General features: G+C 36.9%; 1 protein-coding gene across 5 annotated transcripts in view; it reads left to right on the plus strand.

Moving 5' to 3' along the window:
- The window catches only part of phf20b (PHD finger protein 20, b), a 161,199-nt gene that overhangs the window by 71,219 nt on the left and 71,501 nt on the right, over window positions 1-18,479 (plus strand). For all 5 annotated transcript variants that reach the window (XM_039735526.1, XM_039735527.1, XM_039735530.1 and 2 more), the window contains 2 exons: window positions 5,801-5,871; window positions 9,915-12,195. In XM_039735526.1, coding sequence (XP_039591460.1) covers window positions 5,801-5,871; window positions 9,915-12,195 — 2,352 coding nt within the window. The remainder of the gene's footprint in view (window positions 1-5,800; window positions 5,872-9,914; window positions 12,196-18,479) is intronic.

The raw sequence follows: 18,479 nt of genomic DNA on the forward strand, positions 1-18,479 counted from the left end.
TAAAATGTAGTTTACCCAACCACTCCAGTAGTGCTCAATGTACCTGTACTTCTTAAAACGTTAATGTTTTACTGTTTAATAACTTATAGACTATATTTTATTTTTCCCTTGCACTCAGTGACCAAAGCTATACACACACATATAAACACATACAAACATACACACAAGTATATGTATGTGTGTGTGTATATATATATATATATATATATATATATATATATATATGTATATGTGTGTATATATATATATATATATATATATATATATATATATATATGTGTGTATATATATATATATATATATATATATATATATATATATATACACACACACCTATACATATATATATATATATACACACATACATACTTACACACACACACAAATTATATATGTGTGTGTGTATATATGATGTAGATAGGTATGTATGTATATATATGTATGTATGTATATATATATGTATGCATGTATGTATATATATATGTATGTATGTGTATGTATATATATATATATGTGTGTGTGTGTGTGTGTGTGTATATGTGTGTGTATATATATATATGTATATGTATGTGTATATATGTGTATATGTAGATATTCTTCTGCCGCTGAATTGTTTAGTTGTCGCTTTCAAGTGTACCGAAATAGCCAAACATTTTACAACTTTCAACAACCGCCAATGCCTCTTAAACATTTTAGATTCACAGGTGACGATTTCAGTATTGAACACTTTGATGTTTATGAATGTTTAAACTCTCAAAAGCTGGATGCGATTTTATCGATGAAACCAGTTGTGTGCTTACAACGCTTGACAGATGCCGAATGTCACTTCAACACAAGAAGTCCTGCAAATACTGTCGTAATTGAAACAAACCATAAAACTCAAACCGATTATGACAGCAGCAATCCAAGCTGTGAGATCTGAGACAAGATTACTGTTCACATGGCCAACTGTAAGTTGCATGCTCAAGAGTAAGCTCAGCGCACAGCTTCGTCATATTACAACCATTGAGCCGAACTGACAATGTGGTATACAAAGAGATCATTAACAAATAACTATTGGCATATTTTCCCTCAGTTTAAAAAGGTTTAATTTTCTTCTTAATAAAAATTTTAATGCAGTACTTTGCGCACTCGAGCTGGTATTTTGTATTTATATATATATATATATATATATATATATATATATATGACAGCAACACTCATAACAGTGACAAAACAATTACATTGACAATCATGTAACGTTATTTTTAAAATGTTTCCTTTTCTTTTTCATAACTTCTTTAACACTCTACTGCTCCGCTGCGAAGCGCGGGTATTTTGCTAGTATACTAATAAAAGGCAAAGCACTGACTGACTGACTCACTTGGTCATAACTGGAAGCTATTTTTCTCCATTTACTGTAATGGAGTTGAGCTCAAAAGCCGTGGGGGGCGGAGTTTCGTGTGACATCATCATGCCCCCCATGTAATCACGTGAACTGACTGTCAACATGTGCGTAGAAAACCAGGAAGAGCTCCAAAAGCGCTGAAGAAAACATGCATTATACAATTGAGAAGGCAGCGAAACAATAAGAAGCGAGCGAATGACATATACAACCATATTCATGAGTGCTGCTACTTCGGAAACAAAGCAAGGTGTAAACCTAAAGTTTAAATTAAGTTCATAGACAGGCTGCCGCTGTCGTTTGTCATGCCCACGGGTAATGCGGGATACAAGTTTAATGAGAAAATGCAGGATATAAACGAGAGTTTTGATCACTTTGTAACGAAGTTAAAATTGCAGGTGAAGGGCTGTGCTTATGCAAATTTCGAGAGACCGTGTTTGTGGGGGATTGACAGTTAAGGCGGGGGGGGGGGGCACGTCATCATCTCCCCTCCCATTCACCTCATTTCGCTCTGAGCTGAGCTCTGCAGCTAACGCACGCAGTGTTACGGAAGCGACTTTGTGACTCTGCCACCAAATACAGAAAAATCCACAAGTTAATACACACACTGTCTCTACAGTTTCTCCACACTGAATCCTCCAGGCACTACTTACAAAAGGTTACATTGACGATTGTGTTACGTTATATTTAAAATGTTTCCTTTTCTTAGCACAAACACAGCTGAGAAGCTTAGATGCATGTGCTCCATAAGCGCTAAAAATCACGCATTTAATCACACTTTGCAATACAAGCAAAGTGGAATTTATGTCAATGCATGATTTCATGGTACACCGATTACATTGATCAGTGCTTCCCGATTCATTTTACCCTCGCACACCCTTGGTTTGAGAAGAAGTATGAAGAAATATGAGGTTAACACAGAAAAACAGGTCACCAATTGAAGCTTTATGAATAACGATTCGCCATCAATAATTGTTTTGGTAAAGCCATACTCGGTGTAATCATCCTTCCATTTTATAAATTTTCCGCCACTAGACATGATTAAATGAACAGTAAAAAAGTAAGAGCGAAGCGAGGGCAACTTATTCAGGCAGGCAGGTGACAGCTCAATAGCTCGAATTTGGATATAAGTAGGTTCTATTTAATCGCCAGAAATATATTTGTTAGGAATGGAAGTTGAATTTAGTCTTTAAATTTCTATGGTAAAGAAAAAATTATGCAATGATGACTACAATTAACTATATAAAGTCAAAACTTTATTATATTTAGTCACTGTCGGAATAAATAAAGTCAAAACTTGAATATATAAAGTCATTCCCAAATATATAAAGTCAAAACCTGAGTATTTAAAGACAGCGTTGGAATATTTCAGAATATATAAAGTAAGCGCTGGAATATCCATCCATTTCCCAACCTGTTGAATCCGACCACAGGGTCACAGTGGTCTGCTGGAGCCAATCCCAGCCAACACTGGGCGCAAGGCAGGAACCAATCCTGGGCAGGGCATTTGCATCATTTTCAAAACATTAACCGAACAGTGTTTTTTTAATTTATTTTTCTGAATATGTTTTTGTTCACTTAGTTCAGTTCAGAGTCGTTTCAATCAATAGATTTTGACTTTGACTTTATATACTCAGATGTTGACTTTATATAATCAGGAATGACTTTATAAATTCCGACACTGACTTTATATATTCAGGTTTTGACTTTATATATTCCAGCGATGACTTTATATATTCAAATTTTGACTTTATATATTTACAAAATCAATTTATTTGCCTGTTTGGCACCCCATAGTATATGTGTGTGTGTATATATGTACACATGTATGTATGTGTGTGTGTGTGTGTATATATATATATATATATATATATATATATATATATATATATATATATATATATATATATATATATATATATATATATATATATATATATATATATATATATATATATATATATATATAACTGCTCAAAAAAATTAAAGGAACACTTTGAAAACACATCAGATCTCAATGGGAAAAAGAAATCCTCCTGGATATCTATACTGATATAGACTGGGTAATGTGTTTGGAATGAAAGGATGCCACATTGTTTGATGGAAATGAAAATGATCAACCTACAGAGCCCTGAATTCAAAGACGCCCCAAAAATCACAGTGAAAAAATTATGTAGCAGGCTAGTCCGTTTTGCCAAAATTTAATTGCAGCAACTCAAAATTGTACGCAGCCACACACACATACAGTGGGATGCAAAAGTTTGGGCAACCTTGTAATTAGTCATTATTTTCCAGTGTCAATTGTTGGTTGTTATGATAAAAAATGTCATTTAAATATATCATATAGGAGACGCACACAGTGATATTTGAGAAGTGAAATGAAGTTTATTGGATTTACAGAAAGTGTGCAATAATTGTTGAAACAAAATCAGGCAGGTGCATAAATTTGGACACCGTTGTCATTTTATTGATTCCAAAACTTTTAGAACTAATTATTGGAGCTCAAATTGGCTTGGTAAGCTCAGTGACCCCTGACCTTCATACATAGGTGAATCCTATAATGAGAAAGAGTATTTAAGGGGGTCAATTGTAAGTTTCCCTCCTCCTTTAATTTTCTTTGAAGAGTAGCAACATGGGGGTCACAAAACAACTCTCAAATGACCCGAAGACAAAGATTGTTCACCATCATGGTTTAGGGTAAGGATACAGAAAGCTGTCCCAGAGATTTAAGCTGTCTGTTTCCACAGTTAGGAACATATTGATGAAATGGAAGACCACAGGCTCAGTTCAAGTTAAGGCTCGAAGTGGCACACCAAGAAAGATTTCGGATAGACAGGAGCGACGAATGGTGAGAACAGTCAGAGTCAACACACAGACCAGCACCAAAGGCCTACAACATCATCTTGCAGCAGATGGAGTCACTGTGCATCGTTCAACGATTTGACGCACTTTACACAAGGAGATGCTGTATGCGAGAGTGATGCAGAGGAAGCCTTTTCTCCGCCCACAGCACAAACAGAGCCGCTTGAGGTATGCTCAAGCACATTTGGACAAGCCAGCTTCGTTTTGGAATAAGGTGCTGTGGACTGATGAAACTAAAATTGAGTTATTTGGGCATAACAAGGGGCGTTATGCATGGAGGGAAAAGAACACTGCATTCCAAGAAAAACACCTGCTACCTACAGTAAAATATGGTGGTGGTTCCATCATGCTGTGTGGCCAGTGCAGGGACTGGGAATCTTGTCGAAGTTGAGGGATGCATGTATTCCACTCAGTATCAGCAGATTCTGGAGACCAATGTCCAGGAATCGGTGACAAAGCTGAAACTGCGCCAGGGCTGGATCTTTCAACAAGACAAGGACCCGAAACACTGCTCAAAATCCACTAAGGCATTCATGCAGAGGAATAAGTACAACGTTCTGGAATGGCCATCTCAGTCCCCAGACCTGAATATAATTGAAAATCTGTGGTGTGAGTTAAAGAGAGCTGTCCATGCTCGGAAGCCATCAAACCTGAATGAACTAGAGATGTTTTGTAAAGAGGAATGGTCCAAAATACCTTCAACCACAATCCATACTCTCATTGGAACCTACAGGAAGCCTTTAGAGACTGTAATTACCGCAAAAGGCGGCTCTACTAAATATTGATTTCATTTCTTTTTTGTGGTGCCCAAATTTATGCACCTGCCTGATTTTGTTTGAACAATTATTGCACACTTTCTGTAAATCCAAAAAACTTCATTTCACTTCTCAAATATCACTGTGTGTGTCTCCTATATGATATATTTAACTGACATTTTTTATCGTAACAACCAATGATTTATACAGGAAAATAATGACTATTAACAAGGTTGCCCGAACTTTTGCATCCCACTGTATGTATGTATGTATATATGTATATATGTGTATATATGTATATATGTATGTGTATATATGTATGTGTATATATATATATATATATCTGCTTAAGATGTTGTCAGTATGCAAAATAAAGTAATTTTAAAATACGTTTTTGTGGTTTTTAATTACAAAAGAGGAATATCAGCCCTGCAAGTCTTTAAACACCAACTATCATTATCAGCAAGGAATGAGTTCCAATTGGGACACTGGCTGGAATGAAAACCCATAGCCTTCTGCAGCTCTCCAGGACCGTGATTGAGGAGCACTGTTCTAAACAGTTTTCCTATATAAAATACTTAGTCATCTGGTACATTATAATGATTTAAAGGTTTAACAATTCATTTGTAATTCAATCAGCCCATTTTGAGAGAGTGGAATCATTAAATCTACTTAAGAATAAATGAATTTTTAGTGATATTTACATAGATGTTTTGCAATTACTTAAAAATAGCTGTTTGCATAGTCTATGTATAATGTGATTATAATGCTAAAGCTTTTTTTTTTTTTTTAATTTCAGCTACTTATGCAGTGAAGTTTTATGATGGAGTTATTCAGACTGTAAAAAGCATCCACATCAAGCCTTACAAGGTGGGAATAAAGTGTTAAGAGTTATTGACACATCTAGCTTCTCTTTCTCTTTTCCAGAAAATGTTACAAATGTATTCAAGTAACCACAAATATTTTTATTTTTCTTTCCCAATAGAAACAATATGTCAATTATTTTTTACATTTTTATTTATGCTTCTTTAAGACAGCTTCTACAGAAACACTAATATGTTTTAGTTTTGGTAACAAAGACAGTTGATTTGTCCCAATTTTTTTTTTTCATTATGCATTGTATACTTCTCAGAAACCAACATAATAAGATACAGAGAAACCTTGAGACATCAAAAAAGGATGAATAATTGGATACGCAAAATGATAGGTTGTTTACGCACTGTGTAGCAAACGATATTCTGAGCAAAATTACATATGAAAGCTGCCCCATATAATATAACACCAAAGATCCTGTTAATTAATTCAAGCCTTTTAGAACTACATCTTGCCATTTAGTAGTACATTGTGCCATGTTTATTATGTACATTGAACAGACTATAACACAACTGATTTTTCTGCACACTTTGTCATTGAATAGCCTTTTAATTATTACTCCTTTCTCCCAATCGCTAAAATATTAAAATACTGGCATTACTCAGATAAGGTTCTTGGTGTGTTTCTTGGTTATTGCTACATTTAATTATTTGCTTTTTTGTAACTTACAACTTCTTTAAACTTGGTCCTGGTTCTACCTTTTGTCTACCAATTCTGAAATTATTAGCAATATATATTTTCCTTTGCCTCAACATTAGCAAGTATTTTTCTTTTTTACTTCCATGTGAATGGAAGTTTTGTGTTGGGGTCAAAAATTCACTATCCACTTAAGTTCAGATTTTGATTCTTTGATATCCAAAGCATCATTAAAAGTTTTTTTTCAATGGTGTTTGTATGGGTGAAAACTGAAATTCATTTTCACATCTTAAAAGTTATAATTTTCTTCTGATAATTAATTATTCTGTTTTTGTGTTGTGTAGAGCACGTGAATGACTACATCCTAACAAAAACACAAAAATTTAGAACAAGCAGTTTTTTTAGGCATCTCTCTACCTTGAATGATGAAACCTGTGCACATTGATAAATTGAGGAAAAAAAGTAGATGTGTGTGTGTTTTTTTTTTTTTAAAAAAAAAAGAAGATACAAGTTGTCATTTAACCTGGACTTTTGCAGTCTATTCCATTTAGTAATGGCACCTGGCCTATAGACTTGCAAATTTTTTGTAAATGTACTATTTGAGATGCATAATTTATTTAAATGTACAGTATATATTTGCATGCACAGAGGTATATGCAAGTGTACACACAAGCTCACACACTCAGAGGAACATAAGTGAAGAAATCTGATGTCCTATTTGCCCTTCCAAAGCATACGCTGAATGATAAAAAGAAAAAAATGAACACACAAACACCCACACAACAGACCTGTTTAAGTTAATGTGGACAAAAGCTATTAAGCCATCCCTGTACCAATCTGCCTATTTTTGCACCTTGTTCTGCTTTTATTTGTGTACATAATAAATGTTATATATCTTAAGGTACTTGATTGTGTATTATTTTACAGTATAATCATTTCTATAATGTGGATTATTTTACAGTACAATCATTTCCACTGTAGAATCTTCTGTTGAGTGAGGACAGTTCCATACTATTTTTTTATTTTTTATTTTTTTATTAATTTTTATTTCTCTAACTTCTTTCACTGCTAATCCTTCCTAAACATTTTCAGACCAGACTAATCATTTTTAAATTGTACCTATAAATTATATAATACCGTTAAAAACAATTTAAAAAATGAAACCCTTGTGACAGCCTGAACTAGTTTAAAATTCTAAAGGAATGCAGAAAGATTAAGAGACTGGGTATCTGTATATTAAAGGTTTAAATGCTCACTTTAAGAATTTGCTCGAAACACACAGGTGAATTCTTTAGATAAAATCCAATTGACTTTATTGGCAAAGTGGTTTAAATTCTAGATAACTGCTGGTTTGCTGTGAACCACTACTGAGTGAGATACATCTAAGTGAGGTATTAGGAATGAAGGGATTCCACAGTGTCATCAGCTGGTTTAGCTGATCTGACATGGGTAGCACCTGCAGCCTGCTGCTTCGGGTCCAGAATTCCTCCATGTGCGATGAAAAGCATATTCCTCACCAGGGACAGGGCTGAACTACTGGCATTCTGTCTCCCACTCAGACCGTTATCCTGACAGCCTCTTACATTTCCTGGACGGACTTGCATTAGTAGGCATCACTGCTATTCTGTGCAATGTGATTTTTTTTTTTTTTTTTTATATATAAACTACAATGCAGCATAATGGCAAGGATCACTCAGCACACAGTTTGTCCATCTGCATTGTTAGTGCAAAACAAAAGTGAAACTCATTCACTTAGCTTGTATAACTGGTTTGATTTTAATTGTTCTCATGTTGTTCTCTGCACTCTGAAGAGCTAGTTTGTATATGAAACAATGTGTATGAAAAATGAAAGAAATTGCTTCCCTTATTCATTCAATACGGAATGATCCAGTATTAGAAGTGTAAGTGGTGTAAATGAAGTTCATTATAAAGAAACAACATAGCAAATGATCAAGCGCTGGTGACTCAGTACTACTATTATAGTGGGTACGGAATGTATTCAGACCTCCTTCAATCTTTCACTCTTTGTTATATTGCAGCCATTTGCTAAAATCATTTGAATTAATTTTTTCCCTCATTAATGTACACACAGCACCCCATATTGACAGACAAAAATTTTTTTTTGAAATTGTTGCAGATTTATTAAAAAAGAAAAACTGAAATATCACATGGTCCTAAGTATTCAGACCCTTTGCTCAGTATTTAGTAGAAGCACCCTTTTTGAGCTAATACAGCCATGAGTCTTCTTGGGAAAGATGCAACAAGTTTTTCACACCTGGATTTGGGGATCCTCTGCCATTCCTCCTTGCAGATCCTCTCCATTTCTGTCAGGTTGGATGGTAAACGTTGGTGGACCGCCATGCTTCACTGTGGGGACTGCATTGGACAAGTGATGGGCAGTGCCTGGTTGTCTCCACACATACTGCTTAGAATTAAGGCCAAAAAGTTCTATCTGCTGTTGGGGTGTTTTTCAGCTGCAGGGACAGGACGACTGATTGCAATCGAGGGAAAGATGAATGCGGCCAAGTACAGGGATATCCTGGATAAAAACCTTCTCCAGAGTGCTAAGGACCTCAGACTGGGCCGAAGGTTTACCTTCCAACAAGACAATGACCCTAAGCACACAGCTAAAATAACGAAGGAGTGGCTTCACAACAACTCTGTGACTGTTCTTGAATGGCCCAGCCAGAGCCCTGACTTAAACCCAATTGAGCATCTCTGGAGAGACCTAAAAATGGCTGTCCACCAACGTTTACCATCCAACCTGACAGAACTGGAGAGGATCTGCAAGGAGGAATGGTAGATGATCCCCAAATCCAGGTGTGAAAAACTTGTTGCATCTTTCCCATGAAGACTCATGGCTGTATTAGCTCAAAAGGGTGCTTCTACTAAATACTGAGCAAAGGGTCTGAATACTTAGCACCATGTGATATTTCAGTTTTTCTTTTTTAATAAATCTGCAACAATTTCAAAAATTATTTTTTTTGTCTGTCAATATGGGGTGCTGTATGTACATTAACGAGGGAAAAAATTAATTTAAATGATTTTAGCAAATGGCTGCAATATAACAAAGAGTGAAAAATTGAAGGGGGTCTGAATACTTTCCGTACCCACTGTAAAATATATTAATCTGCCGCTACTTTGTTATGTATGAACTGTAGTGAAATTAACCAGTTTAATGCATTTAGGGGTAGCTTTAAAAATGTAATCACAGAAATTTTAATGTTTTAATTGAAAGTATTAACTATGATTAATCAGCAGCTGTAGTTTTAATACATTTTTGTTTAAAATGGCACATAAGAGTGACATCGTGTTGAATGTTGGTTAAATGTTTAATGCTACTTCTTTTAAAATTATGTTTGTTTTTTGTATTTGTTTTCATTGTTCTTTCAATTTTTTTCCAGAAAATTGGAAAATGTAAGATTGAAGACAAGATCGTTGAAAAAAGTGGTGGAAAAAAAGAAACTGTAAAAGATGACATAAAACACAATGGAACAGATCATACAGGGAGTCATGGGAACATTAAATCTAAAGAAGTCAGTTGCAATGTGCAGGAAAAAGACCAGGGTATTTATAGAAAAGAAGTGGTTAAGAAGGTTTGTTTTAAGCGAGCATCTCATGAGAACTCAAAATGGGCCAAACTAAAAGCTGAAATGCCTATAAATGTTAAACAAGAGTCTGTGGAACACCCTAAAAGAATAAGACTAGCATCAGATGAACATTCTAAAAAGACCAGATTATTCCCAGATGATCATTTTAAAAGGGTCAGGCGTGTTTCAGTGCAGCATTTTAAAAAGGCCAGGCAGGTCTCAAAGAAATATTCTAAGCGACCCTGGATAGTAACGGAGAAGCATTCTAAACCAATTTTATGTACTTCCAAGGAGCATTGTAAAAATCACGAGACTATATCACAGGAGATCTCCAAAAGACCACACTATACATCGGAGGAGAACTCTAAGAGAACCGTGCAAGTCTTGGAGAAGGCCTGTAATAGAACCAAACCAGTTTCAGAAAAGGACCCTGTAAAGGCCAAGCGAGCCTTGGAAGAAGAGGCTGACCCTGTTAAGGCCATGCGAGCTTCAGAGGAGGAAGAGGAGGAGGACCCTATAAAGGCCAGGCAAACCACAGAGGAGAAGAACCCTATAAGGGCTAGGCAAGCTTCAGAGGAGAAAGACTCTGTTAGGGGCAGGCGAAGCTCAGAAGGAAAGGACCCTGTAAGGGGCAGGCGATGCTCCGTGGAAAAAGACACTATAAGGGCTAGACAGACCACGGATGGGAAGGACCCTGTTAGGGTAAGGCAGACCACGGATGAGAAGGACCCTGTAAGGGTCAGACGAGCCTTAGAGGATAAGAACCCTTTAAGATCAAGGAGGCTTTCAGGGGAGATTTCTAGAAAAGCCAAAAATACTTCGAGGGAGGACCCAAGAAGAGCTGAGAGAGCTTTAAGGAAGGAGCCTGAAAGAGCCAATAGAGGAGAAGAGCCTAAAAGGGCCAGACGGTTCCGTCTTGAGGACCCAAAAAGGACTAGGCGAGTCTTGCGGCAGGGCCCCAAAAGGACTAGGCGAGTCTTGAGAGAGGGTCCAAAGGGGAACAGGCGAGTACTACGGAAGTGTCCAAAAGGGGCCAAGCAAGTCTCACGGAAGGACTCAAAAGGAGTCAGACGAGGCTCACAGAAAACTGCAAAAGGAGCCAGGCAAGTCTCGCAGAAGGGTGCAAAAGGAGCCAGACAATTGTCACAGCAGGGCTTAAAAGAGACTAGACGAGTCTTGCGGGATGGTCCGAAAGGAGTCAGGCAAGCCTCTCAGGAGGGCTTAAAAAGAGCAAGGCAGTTTACACGAAAGAACACAAAAGTGGACAGACGAGAGACTGATACAAATTATGATAATTGTAACAATGAGTTTGAAACAAAACGCAAAAGAACAACTTTCAAAGTGGTGGATGATTGTAAGATATTATACAAAGATGCAGGGTTCATCTCTAAAATAAAGCCAAAGGTGGGAAAAGGCTATGTCATAAGAAAACGAGGTGCTGGTAAAGTTTTGAGTAAGAATATGCAAGATTTAAACAAAGATTCTTTAAATCAAAAATCGGAGAAAAAAGCAGATAAAAGGGAACAGGAAGCAGGTCTTGTATTAATTAAAGCTGCTACTGAAAATGATAATGGCTCTGAAGAATCAAATGAAGGTTCTAAAATAGATTCTAAGATATTAAAGCAGGAAAATACAGCAAATGATGAGAAAATTGCAGATGCTCCTAATGGAATAATAAAAGGAAATTTTAAAATACTAGATGAAAAATCTAACAAAAAAATGGCAGAAGAAAATTTATCTACGGAGATGGTAGAGGTGAATATTGGCAAGGATCTAAGTAATAGCCAAATATTAGCAGTCAATAGAGAGTTGAAGAGAGAGGAAATGCTGCAACATGGTGATGCCCGGCTACCCACTGTAGAACACAATGCAAATGACTGTTCAATATCCAAAGCAGAAATTCCCCTTGAGATTTTAAAGGAAGAAAACAGAGAATTAACAAATGATGGGTGCCAGCAAAAGATTGTTAAAGTTGAAGAGGTGGCAAAAATAATGAAGGAAAAGGTAGAAGGTAGCAACGTAGAAATCAGAAGTCAGCAACAAGAACCAAGCCAAGCACGAGAGAAAAAAAGGCGTGGACGTCCTCCTTTAAAAGGTGTGTACACCTATTTTGGAATCTTTTTTTGAAGATTAACTAATTGAAAAATCCATTTTTTTCTGTTCTATATTATTCGTTCTGTATCTGTTGTAGTATGGTTTTTTTTTTAACTTTATTTTATTAATACTTGCACACATACACATACAGAAGTACCATCACTAATTATTGTTGTCTTTTAATGTTTCTTTTAACCAACCATCCAGTACATTTGTTAGGTAGTCTAATGCCCAATATTTGTTAAAAGGATTAGTTGGCCTGTTGCTCTGACATGGCAAGTATGCATTTCATTATATTCTGTACGTGTTACAATACTACTACTACTACTAGTTTCATATCTTGCACTCCCATAAGCCATATTATGCACAGGGTCTGCTTATTTTCTCTAATATGCTAATTGTACTAATGCACTGCTTTTCAAGTAATATATTAGTTATTACAAAAGCTGAATAAGATTAAGGCATCAGCAAAGCAGGGACATTTTAAAACATTTTAATAAGCTGTATTTCATCTAGATGTACAGTGTCCATATGAGTAGGATATAGTAAAGAAAGTATTGGGTTGTTCCATACTGCATTTATCGTGTTAAAGGTCAATAGTCACCATCTTTGGATTGCATATTTTCCTTATAGCAAAGAGACACAAACTTATTCATACTCCACCAGTGACAACCTTATTAAAAAAATGTGTATTTTATATAGTGCCTTTCATTAGTGAACACCATTTCAAGGCATGTTACCAAGTATAGTAATACAGTACAACTCTTTACATTTTTGTTTTTAATTTGGAACACAGTCTGTTTACAGTATGTGACATACTTGGGGTAACATAACCAGCATGATCTAACCAGTAGCTTTAAGCTTAAGGGGCTTTGGAAATATTGAGCACAGAAAGAAGCCAATGTATGTGATGTTCACTATCGACTGTCAGCAATTGTACAGGGCATGTTTGAGCAAATTTCAGGTGTGCTTGTGTACACCAAGTTTTCATTCACAGTTGATTGCCACTTGTGTGTGTTTTTTTTTTTTTTTTTGGTTATTTGATGTTGTACTACTTAAACACAGATTTAATCCCACCCAAGTGTTTAAGAATGCTATATATACAGTAATGCATGCCACCACAGTTTTGGATGTTCTTAAAATTAGACTTTCTTTGGAGTCATCTATACTAATAAAAGGCAAAGCCCTCACTCGCTCACTCACTCACTCACTCACCACTAATTCTCCAACTTCCCGTGTGGGTGGAAGGCTGAAATTTGGCAGGTTCATTCCTTACAGCTTCCTTACAAAAGTTGGGCAGGTTTTATATCGAAATTCTACGCGTAATGGTCATAACTGGAAGCTGTTTTTCTCCATTTACTGTAATGGAGATGAGCTTGAACGCCGTGGGGGCGGAGTTTCGTGTGACATCATCACGCCTCCCACGTAATCACGCAGTACATAGAAAACCAGGAAGACCTCCAAAAAGCGCTGAAGAAAACATGCATTATATAATTGAGAAGGCAGCAAAACAATAAGAAGCGAGCGAGTGACATATACAACCATATTCATGAGTTCTGCTACTTCGGAAACAAAGCACGATGTAAACCTACACTTTAAATTAAGTTCATAGACAGGCTGCCGCTGGCGCTTGTAATTTAGTGCCTGGCCCATATAAGGCCGTCCGTCAGCGCAATCCAATAGCAAACTGCCACGGGTGAAGGACTGTGCTTATGGAGAGGAAGATGAGATGGTCAGGGTGGTGTTTGACACAAACTCAGCTTAAACTGCGAGAGAAAGTTTTAAGTGCCAGGACTAAGGTAACATTAAATACAGCCATGGACATAGCACGAGATGGCACCAGCACAGCTGGGAACCTTCGATGCATGTACACCGAGCGGCTCACGGAACTGACGCAGTGCACAGATAAAAGCAACAGTTCCAAAGAGCTGAACAAAACCAATTACACAATTGAAAAGGCAGCAAAAATATGAAGCGCCTGATACATACAAGCATATTCATAAATCCAGCTACTGCGAAACAAAGCACACGTTGGAAAAGTCAATGTCCCGCTAAAGGAAGACAGTGTAAAAAACCCGTGCATGCAGTGTGTCAGGTCTCAGATAAAGAAGAAGACGAGCTGTTTATTGATGCAGTAAGAAACGAATCGATGAATGAAACCTGTCATCTTTACAACGATTGACAAACACGGAATGTAACTTGAACACAACACATCCTACAAATACGAACCTGATTGAAAGAAATAATGATAATCAAATCCTTGATGACAGCAACACTCAGTAACACTCACAAAACAAATACTGTATATTGACAGTCATGTTACGCTATTTTTAAAATGTTCCCTTTTCTTTTCTAGCTTTTTAACACACTACTTCTCGCTGCGATACGCTGGTATATATATATATATATATATCCCGATCTACATACTCGAATAATGGATACTTTATTCGCCATCAATGATTGTTTTGGTAAAGCCATACTCAGTGTATTCATTAGATGAACGGTAAAAAGTAAGAGCGAGGGAGGATGCAGGCTGTAGTGCGCGTCAACTCTATCTGAATTGCGCGATCACATTTGAAAAATATATCTTTTCAAGTTCTATTTAGTCCATATGTGTCAAACTCAAGGGCCACGGGCCACATCCGCCCGGCGTAATTATATCCGCCCGCGAGATCATTTTATATACTGTATTATTGTTATTAATGGCCCGGTATATGAAGCGCTGGTAACACAATAAACTACAGATCCCATAATGCAGCGCTTCAGCTGCCTTAGCCGAACACTTACCGTTAATCAAGTCTAGCTTATGATGCTGCAAGTTATTGCGAAGCTAGCTCACACGATGCTGAAGAGAAAAGTTGATTCTGAAAATAGAGCCTTTAAAACCGATGGGAGGCTGAGTATATGTTTACTGAACCCGTGTGTCTCATTTGTGGAGCTAATGTGGCTGTAATTACAGAATTTAATCTAAGACGGCACTATGAGACAAAACATCAGGGTAACCTGAAAGACTGAATGCAATGCAGAAGATACAGAAAGCAGAAGAATTAAATAAGAATCTGACACTTCAGCGGACGTTTTACCCGTGCACAATCACAAAGTGATTTCAAGTGAAGCTGCTTTTATGGGAGACACAAATGCACCAGTGCAATTGCCCCACTTTCCCTGTTGCCAAGTAATGTTAAACCAAGTCGTCACTACGGTGTTCCCAAATACGCACTTTGCTGATAAACTGAGCGCACTGAGTTTGCACGGCGCTTTGGTGACTTTGAAGAACAAAAAGTCCGTCTACATGCGGCTTGAACCTTGTGCATGTTTGGTAGCACATATCTGTGTGAGAAGCTCTTCTCAGTCATGAAGACTAACAAAACAGCACACAGGAGTCGCCTCACTGATGAGCACCTGCAATCCATCCTGAGAATCTCCACAACACAGAACCTCACACCAAACAGAAACGAACCTGTTGCCAAAAAAGATGCCAGGCGTCCAGCTCTAAAATGACATATGAGCAAAGACAACTGAATGATTTGATTTGTTATTGCTGAAAGGAACACATTTTATTTATATTTCCAGGTTTTGTTATGCAGCATGTTCATATTTGAATTTGTATAATTTTGACAGGATATATTTTTATGGAGAGCAAAATCTTTTGGGATATTTAAAATCTAAGTTTATTTTTATATAAAATTACATAAGAGTAAAGAAATTTGAATGTTTGTTCTTTTAACGTTTACTTTATTTCTAACTTGTATAATTTAGACAGGATATATTTTTATGGAGAGCAAAATATTATAAGTTGTTTAAGGTTTGAGTTGATTTATTCAGGAATAATATTCCTGTCTGTTTTACCATTCCTACCAAAGATATTTCTGTCGACTAAATAAAAATTCCTTCTATTTAAAATTTAAATAGAACTTGAACAAATACGATAGTTCATAATATCCACGCAGACTTGCACGTAAGAGCGGGAGTTATCCGTTTTAACAAGCAGCGTATTGCACTGATACGAAATAGCTGTGTGTGTATATATGTAGATATGTATGTATATATATGTATATATATATGTATATATGTATAGATATGTGTATATATATGTTTGTGTGTGTGTGTGTGTGTGTATATATATATATATATATATATATATATATATATATATGACAACAACACTCATCACTCACAACAGTGACAAAACAATTACATTGACAATCATGTTACGTTATTTTCAAAATGTTTCCTTTTCTTTTTCATTGCTTCTTTAACACGCTACTTCTCCGCTGCGAAGCGCGGGTATTTTGCTAGTGTTTAATAAACTAGATACCATTTAAAAAAAAGTATAATAATTGCTGATTTTCATTTATTATTCAGCTGTTAGAATCATTACCCTGTTTGCTATCTTAGGTGTAACATATTAAAACATAACATTTAATCAGTTTGCTTACATCATTATCTTGGTTAAATAAATATAAAGGATTGGAAATAAAATACTAAAATAACAGCCTGTTTTTTTTTTTAATTAATGTTGTTTTTGCTCTACTGTTCTTGGAGTGTAAAAGCTCATTGGTACTCCAGAAAAAAAATAATTCTGTTGTTTTTGTCCATGTTTTACTTGTGTACAATTCTGTATAGCATGTTCAATAGTAAGCGGCTCCAGTGAAGTGACTTACTCATGCTGACAGTGTCAGGTAGCAATGTTTGAAGTCCTAGTCCAGGATTTTTTCCCCAACCACTGTGACGGATGGCGGCTGGTGCCATTACCTGGCTAGGATGCCTCCGAAATAGGACGCGGGGAGGGGACTTTCAAAGGACATTATCTTCCTTGATCTGTTATTTGGCAGCACCCCTGGGTTGCAGCAGCGTCTCGGATTCCCGCAGGGCTGTGTGGGAATACCGGCACATCCTTGTTGGGATACATGGATGCTGCAAGGGGGAGCTGTGAGAACCACAAAGAGTGCTCCCGGGTGGCTTAAAAAGGAGCCAGCCCTCTCCCAGAAGAGGTCAGAGTCGGAGGATAACACTTATGAAGCTCTCCTGTGAAGGAGAAAGACTGCAAGGCTCTGGAGGAAAGGGACAGAGTTTCACTCTACTTGTGCTGTTGGTATCCGTCTTTGGAGACTGCTCTAGGTCTGGCTGCCTTTCTTTAAATAAAAGGCTTATTGTTGGATTGAGCAGGTGTCATTGCCTATTTGTGTCGGGTTTGGGCGGCAGGTGCGCCTCTGGGGCCTCATGTATAAATGGTGCGTACGCACAGAAATGTTGTGTAAGAACGTTTCCATGTTCAAATCGCGATGTATAAAACTTAAACTTGCTGTAAAGCCACGCACATTTCCACGGTACCTCATACCGTGTTGTACGCAAGTTCTCCGTTCGGTTTTTCAGACTGGCGGCACCCAGCATCAAAGCAGTGCTACTGTTCCTGTGTGGTTTATCTTTCTTTTTCAGATCCATGTCCCTGGCGAGGCTTTATAAATGCACTGAAATTAACCGCATATTGTTTATTAGTTTAATGCATCTGATTGTAATTAACCAGTAACAATATAATGGTTCACAGAATGCTCAAACTATTCTAAATACCTTAACTGCTTTAACATTATTACTCTCACTGCACCTTCTTTTTGCTCTTACAGCTGTTCCCATTAGGGGTTGCCACAGCGGATCATCTTTTTTCATATTACTCTTACTGCACCCATTGGAGCAGCTGATCGGAACGAGAATTATCGGTATATAGCATCAAGCACACACTGCCTCAGCCATGCCAATGCCTGCTTCTCACATGGCAATCACTTCAAACCTTTCCTGTACTTGACCTGCATGGTTCAGAAAGAGTTTCATCCCAAGAGCTCTAAATGCACTCAATCAGTCCATCAAGTGCTCCTTGTAGAACTATTTGTACTTATAAGTACAATTACCTCACTGTAAACCTGCACTACAGTTATAATATTGCACAACCTGAGCCACTTTATAAAGTGTGTATTTATATACTGTATGATGATGATATTATTTTTAAGATGAAATGCAGCAGAATATGTTTATTATACAGATAAAACTTTAACTTCATTTAAATAATCTATTTTGTTAATAATAAAAGGACATGGTGTTGCTACGCTAGCAAGGATCTGGCGCACCGCTTCCTGCCTCGCACTGTATGCTTCATTGGGACTGGCATGAAGGATGGAATAATTAAACATGTACTACGAAGGTATTTCAGTGTTCCTTAAAAGTTTTGAAGAATTGGTGTTATAAACTTAACGATGGCTTAACATCTGTTACACAGCTGATTGTGTGGCG

This window comes from Polypterus senegalus, chromosome 14 (assembly GCF_016835505.1).
Source record: "Polypterus senegalus isolate Bchr_013 chromosome 14, ASM1683550v1, whole genome shotgun sequence".
In the NCBI taxonomy this organism is placed as follows: Eukaryota; Metazoa; Chordata; class Cladistia; order Polypteriformes; family Polypteridae; genus Polypterus; species Polypterus senegalus.